The 7500-nt window shown below is 38.3% G+C and overlaps 1 protein-coding gene across 1 annotated transcript in view; it reads right to left on the bottom strand.

Moving 5' to 3' along the window:
* Positions 1-2215, bottom strand: part of LOC123971330 (antihemorrhagic factor BJ46a-like) — a 2994-nt gene extending 779 nt beyond the window's left edge. Inside the window, exon 1 of the mRNA XM_046050079.1 lies at positions 2000-2215. Coding sequence (XP_045906035.1) covers positions 2000-2197 — 198 coding nt within the window. The 5' untranslated portion in view covers positions 2198-2215. The remainder of the gene's footprint in view (positions 1-1999) is intronic.
* Positions 2216-7500: the final 5285 nt, after the last annotated feature.

Here is a 7500-nt window from a genome sequence, read left to right as displayed (position 1 = left end):
GTTAGTGTTTAAAAAATAAACATTTTTATATTTTGACAATGATTGAATGAAATAATTATATGAATGGATGAACTGATCCAATATATTGTCTGAGGGATTTCTTTGTAGCTGTCAAACAAGAAAAACTCATTTATGTTCTTATGATCTAAAAATGGCTAATCTACAAAATGTTTTTTTTTTAACTATTTTGTGGATTTCTGACTTTTCATGGTGATGTGTTTATACAGAAAGTGGGCGCTGCATGCACTTTGCAGGAGTGTGAAAAGTGGAAAACTTTCAGACATTTTATTGATTTCTGAGGTGTATCTGTGTTTGTGTAGCCTGTGTAATAATCATATAGGCATCATTATTAGAAATGTTCTGAGTTATAAGCTACAGTAGGCTAAGCACTGTAATGATAATGAATCAACAACACCTGGGGAAGTATCAACTTCACTGTTAAAAAAGAGTAGTGACATTTAGTTTTGTGTTACACACAATATTTGCTTATACCCAGAAGATTTATATATTTACAAAATAATTTCCACACTTTGCCTAGTTTACACAGTCATTCCTAGTGTGGATCTGCATGTGATCATGATGCTGCCAATTGACTCCCTCCACCACTGATGCAGGTAAGGATGAGCAGTACTGGGGTTAAGGCGATCAAAGACGCTGGGTGTCAAAGAGTCAATTGGGGAAACATTAGCTCCACAGTATCAAAGTATAACTGACCAAATCCTTGCTCTCATGAGGTGTGCATACTACAGTTCAGGTTGTGCATGTGCATGGCAGACAAACGGCACATAACAAAATAACCAAAAAAATTTTTGTTTATTTGAAAACAGTTTTAAACACAAAGATAATTCTTATTTGTTTTATAGTTTTCCAGACTGAATTAAATAATTTAGTGAATGGATGAACACTGACAAAACAACATAACCACATAAGCGTTTTCTAAATCTTAAAGGACTTGTACAGCTACACAGTTGATCAGCATGAAATTGGGTGCTGCTGTGGAAAGTAGCCTACTCAGGCTTGAGGGCTAAATTATTAAAGACGGCAGTATTGATAAGCTCAGACGTTACTGGTTCTTTAATCAGTACTTTTTAAGGGTTAGTGTAATTTGTTACCACGCTGAAGAAAGCTATATTTTAATCTGCTCTGTCTGCAGTCTCTCATCCTCTACGTTTTACACAGCACAGCACACTAGTGCGGTTAACAGCAATGTCTCAGACAAGCTAAAATTAAAGTTTTCTGTCTGTTTAGGGTAGTTTGACATTTCTTAATGCTGGACATGCTGGCTGAGACAAACCAGCTGCTCCTTTCTCTACAAGAGGAACCTGTAGGCAGTGAATCACAGTAGCAATTATAGCTATTGTTATATTTGAAACATTAATTTCTAATCCTGTTCTGTATTAATTCTTTTTTAATACTGTTTAAAAAAAACCCAATTATTTAGTAAAAGTTACATAAAAGTAAAAAGGAGTATCGGTAAGAGTAGTAAGAAGAAATAAGAAAGATCAGAAGTTTAAAAAAGTACTGATAATAAAGAAAAGACAGACGGGAAAAGGAGGACCAGAAGAAACTAGTGAAGTGGGAAAGTACTGTAGGACTGAAAGAAACAAAAGCGGAGAGAAAAAAACAAATAAACTTTGGTTGAAATCTGTACAATTCTTTAAGGTCATTGTTGAGTTGAAACCAACATGGCTGTTATTTAGAGAGAGTAACTCCTGTCAGATAAATGTAATCCAGTAAAAAGAAAATATTTGTCCCTGAGCTGTAGTAAGATAAAATTCTCATAAAAAGGAAACTGTTAAAGTAGCTGAACAACTGCATTTAGACTGCATTCATATAGAACCTTTCTATCTTAACGGACAAAGCGCTTTACTACTTCATCCATTCACACACACACACACACACACACTTAGTAGTAACTCTGGGTTCAGTCTTGCCCTGGGATTAGGGCAAGACTGAACCACAGTTGGACGCCTGAGCCACATGTGCTCATTTCCCATACCTTTTCCACTTTGTTGCCTTGGATCTCATTGAGTTTGAACTTGTAGCCGTGGTCATGGTGCTCGTTGATGTGAAACATTGCCAGACGTGCCATTGCAGCACGACTATCTTCGCTACATGTTACAGGCTCCAAAACTGGAGCAGCGCTACTTAGCAACACCGCTGAGTACAGCAGCACCAGGATGGGTAATTCCTTCATAGTGCAGAGCACAGAGAAGAAGCAGACTCCTGCAGCCAGTGAGCCTATATAGATATGGATGGGTTAACAGACTAGAGAGGGAAGGAGAGAGAGTGGCAAACAGGAGGAGAGATAAAGGGCAAATGAGATAAGAGATGTAGTACGAGGACAGGACCACAGAGCTGCCAAATAACAAACAGAGACTTCAACCAGATCAGTGCAGCTTATTTTCAAATGTTCAGTTTCAATCCGTCGGTTGCATCACAGTTTAATGACATTTCTGGTGAACATAATCATTTTGGCTATGACATGATCTCAAAATATAGGAAAACCTCGTTCATGACTTTGTTGCATTGAATTGTAGTTGCAACATACCAATATACCATGTGGATTCCACCATGGTCGATCAGCGTTTCCAATTCTATTTGTGACTTTCATGGACAAAATCCATGCATCTCTGCAAAGCAGAGATCGATGATAAAAAATGGTGGATTGCACACTCTGGATTAGGAGTAAATTGCTGCCCAAAGTAAAGACAACCGAAGATGTCAGGGCTTTACTCAAAGTTCAAATAAATATAATTAAAAGACAAAGTATTTCTCTTTTTTCAGTGTCAAAAAGGATGAGCGAAATTTTAAAAATTTGATTTTTATTTTCTATTTTCAGTAACACAAAATAAGATCACCGGAAAACAGAAACGCATAAAGGCCCGTTTGTTCATATTCCCAGACCGGATGTGGTCATTTCCATGACAAGAGTGCCAATTTGACAGGGTGACGGTGTTGCTTTAGCCCAGACTAAAATGTCTTTAGAACCCTACTCATGTTTAAGTAGGCTACTAACATAAATATTACCCATCAACATCTTGTAAACAACTCCGTGTTAAATGGCGGCTTGGTTGTGAAGGGAACAAGTAAAATACGGACATGGTCTTGGTTAACACAGACAGTGTGGTCACAAGTTGATCTGCTGTTTCCCGTTTTAAAGAGTGATGGCTGGCTGTTTGCTCTTGAAGTTGTTTTATGCTACGCGACAGAAGGGAAAGAGGTGATGATGCCGTAGGCCACTGGATTCCTCACCTGTTTATTTTCCCACATTGATCTGAGTTTGAATCCAGTGTTAAAAATGCTTTTTATTTTTCCTAAAAGGCTGATCCATATTTGTATAGCGCCTTTCTGACCACTTAAAGCACTTTTACACACTGAGCCTAAGTGCTCAAACAGAAACTAACATTCACACACTGGCAGAACAGCCACCAGGGGAAATTCAGGGTTCTTGCCAAGGACACTTCAACATGCAGCCTGGAGGCGCTGGGGATTAGAACCGTGGATTGAACCGCCTACCTTCCGATTAACAGGCAACCTGCGCTACCTCCTGAGCCACAGCCGCTCCATGACGTTTAATATTTATTAAAGATAACGTTAGACATTCACAGGAAGAGAAACATTTTCTGTAACAACAAGCCACTTTGTGACAAAGTGGTACGTGACAGGTTTACATGCATTGCATGCACCTCCAAATACTGCTTTTAAACACTATAATATTCTTTGTGGGGTTCATCAATGGTGATAAATGATTTGAAGTATATATGAACGTGAACGAGTCTTTAATATTTTAATAAACTTAGTAGAAGTACCATTCCTTGACATTCAGTAAATGTATATGTGGTGATAAAGGACCTAAAGAGGTGGATCCATAATTCGGCAGATCAAATTTTGTAGGCTATCTGCCGAGATTTGCATCCACATAAATGACCGTTATCACTCGCGAGGTGGATGCAATTCTCGGCAGGCAGGCTGAATTCGGCACAACACCGGCAATATTTCTCTCCAACGTGCGCTCACTGTGCAACAAACTGGATGAACTTCAGCTTCTGGTGGGGAAAAACAGAGACTTTTATTCATGCTACTTGATCATATGATACTAGTCAAAGTTAATAAGTTACCGTTAGATTCCTAGTACATTAAGTTATAGATGATGGTAATGTTTGCCATTTAGAGTACAAAACGTTAACCGTAACTTTAACTTTTGTTGCCGCTATTCTCCACACCGCTTGATTTTTTATTTGAGTTATGTTGCTGCTATCGACAGCGCTGTGTGAGATTATTGTCTTGAATATGACAGTTGAGAAAGAAAGGCACTTTTTTTGTTATTTGTTTATTTCTTTCAGTGATCGGTTCTTGTTGAGGTTCTGATGCCTCCATGTCTGCTACACACAACTTAAACTGTAAGTACTGACGTTAGTCTTGGCTACTTGACATTTGAAAGTTGATATTACATTGTATGTCTTCAAAGGACAACACAAAAATATACTGTTGGCTATTGTTATTGACTGTCATTTTAAGGTGTTGCTCCCTTGTTCCATTTCTCCAACATCTGACATAATAGTATTTACAATACTATTATCTCAGCCATCTTTTAGAGGTGCAGCTAAAAAAAGTAGAATATGATGGAAAAGTTCATTGTGAGCAGCAGAACCAGACTCAGAGATTAAAGGCTCAGGAAGCATTTGCTGGTGTTTTGAGTGTATATGCTGTTTAGAGAGCTTTTTTTCAGGTTGACATTTCTATATTATAAGTTACTTTTTATAAAATTCTAATACATTTTAAGATACTAGAGCTTTGATTTCTGTGAGCAGTAACCCGATATCATCAAGATTAAAACAAAAAAGGACTTAAAATATTTCACTTTGTGTAATGAATCTAGGATACATGATACTGAAGAAAATTAACTTTTCCAGATATCCTGTTTTTTTAAAGACACATTGCTATAGTTTACTTCATATTTTTCATTACCTGCAGCATTTATTACACATTTAGTTTGCTCACATAGTCAAAGTGTGGATCACGTGAGACCTGGTGCCCAGAGACCTGTCAAGTATTCTCAGTATGGAGGAGGCCTGTATCTGCTGGGTTGGACTGAGATGGAAAGAACTTATCCCCTTTTGTTTACTTTTAGTTTTAAATATTGTCCATATGTGTTATGTCCATTTTAATGCCTTTTGCCTGTGCTGCTGACTGAAAATGTTAGATTTCACATTATGTATGTCAAAACAAAGGACAAGCTAATCATACAAAACAGATAATACATCAAATATTAAAACTGAACTAACTAGGTGTTGTCATTTATTGTGTCAATGCAATATCTAAAGTCTAAGTGCTAAACGAACGCACATGTGGTAAACAGATGCTAAACCTTCTCAGAGGTTGCAATAAATGACACCTTCTGGGCTTCAAAACTATTCAGAGTGCAGATAATTATTTTTTGAAATATCACATTTGTCTCTTGAAGAAATGTCCAAATAAAATCAGTATAGAACAGCTTTTCTTTTTTTACTTGTTAACATAAATGCAAAATGTTAAATTATAAACACCATCAATATTATATCTATTAACTATAGTTAAGTTTAGATCACACGATTTACAATTAACGTAGGAAACTGATGAATGAATGAAGAATGTGATTTTATTTTTAATATATTTAGTCTGATCAATTTTATACCAAACATTATTCCTAACACACAAGCAATAGTTTAACAATTTAAAATTATATCTTTCATGAAAACATCAATATATAAAAGTTACAAATGGAAAAGTAGTTTTGTATGACTTGTTGTTGTAACAGTTATTATAATGATTTGTTTGACATCATTAGTGTTTAGGTGTTGTGGAGTAGAAGTTAAAAGAAAAAGCTAAACAAAGCAGTAAAGTGCTGGAAGAGCCACGCTGGAAGCTGCGACTGTTATTTCCTGTAGAACTGGATGCTGCTTCATCTGGATTGGTTCTGCAATCAGCAGCGCTGGCAAATGAAAGACAAGATGGGTACAGAGTTACTGACAGTACACAGTTTTTTCCCAGCTGCCATAAACATACTGAACGTCGAGAGCGCCTTGTGAGATCGCTTCCGCATTGTAACGATCCGTCTTAGTGAGGGCATGTAAAAGTGAATCTGCCCTTCGTTTTAATTGATCCCGTCAGCCATTTCCGGCGGTAGAGATGCGTTGGAATGACACCCAGTGGGTGTGCGATTGCATCTAGACTATGGTGGCTGTGGCTGATAGCTAATAATTAGTGTCTACGGACGGAGTTGCATCGTGTCGTTGTAGACCGCACACAGCGGTAGAATGCATGAAGTCGGCGTAGCTAGTTGCGTTGTTGATTCTTATTTTTTCTACTGTTGTTAATATACATATATCTTTGTAATGGGCATACTCTTGTGTATGTGTGTGCGTGACGACTATATGGCGCCCTATAAAGCAAACAAATAACGAAAATAACTAAAAAATAAATAAAAAAATTTAACTGTACTGCTTGACATACATTTTTTTTTATCACAAATTCTAATCCCCCAAACAGTTCAACAGTTCTGCAGAGTTCTGCTTGCAGTTCGCGGGAGATAATACTCATATTTACTAACAAAAAAAGGTGAATGCAAATTTCGGCAGGTAGCCTACAACATCTCTTCTTCCGAATGATGAATCCATGTCTTAAAATCCTTTTCAGTGAAGAGTTTGATTTTCCTGTTGAGTTTGAATAATGTGCTTTGCAAAATCTGTGCGTTTATCACTGCATATTTTTTGCTGAATCTCAAGTAACGCTCTTCTAAGTGTAATAAATGATTGTATCTGACTAGTATCTGAACTGAACAGTCACTCCGTTTAAGTACAAAGCCAAATCTAACATTGCCCGTTTGGAAAGTTTAATGTTAACATCACGGGGGAGACCCCGGACTAGGTGGAGAGATTATATCTCCACGTTGGCCTGGGAACGCCTCGGGATCCCCCAGTCAGAGCTGGTTAATGTGGCTCGGGAAAGAGAAGTTTGGGGTCCCCTGCTGGAGCTGCTGCCCCCGCGACCCGACCCCGGATAAGTGGATGAAGATGGATGGATTATATTTTTAATAATATATGAAGAAGTGGCTGATATCAAGAAATCCTACCAGTGGCTGGAAAAGGCTGGACTGAAGGACAGCACAGAAGCACTAATCATGGCCGAACAAGAACAGGCACTCAGTACAAGATCAATAGAGGCTGGAGTCTACCACACCAGGCAGGACCCCAGGTGCAGACTGTGGAAGGATGCCCCTGAGACAGTACAGCACATAACAGCAGGGTGTAAGATGCAGGCAGGAAGTGCGTACATGGAACGCCATAACCAGGTAGCTGGCATAGTGTGCAGGAACATCTGCCCTGAGTATGGGCTGGAAGTCCCAAGGTCAAAATGGAAGACACCTCCTAAGGTAGTTGAGATTGACCGAGCTAAGATCCTGTGGGACTTCAAGATCCAGACTGACAAACTGGTAATAGCCAACCAACCAGACATCGT

This window comes from Micropterus dolomieu, linkage group LG05 (genome assembly GCF_021292245.1).
Source record: "Micropterus dolomieu isolate WLL.071019.BEF.003 ecotype Adirondacks linkage group LG05, ASM2129224v1, whole genome shotgun sequence".
NCBI classification, from domain to species: domain Eukaryota; kingdom Metazoa; phylum Chordata; class Actinopteri; order Centrarchiformes; family Centrarchidae; genus Micropterus; species Micropterus dolomieu.
The sequence above is the reverse complement of the archived record's forward strand: the minus strand, read 5'-3'. Positions and strand labels throughout refer to the sequence as shown.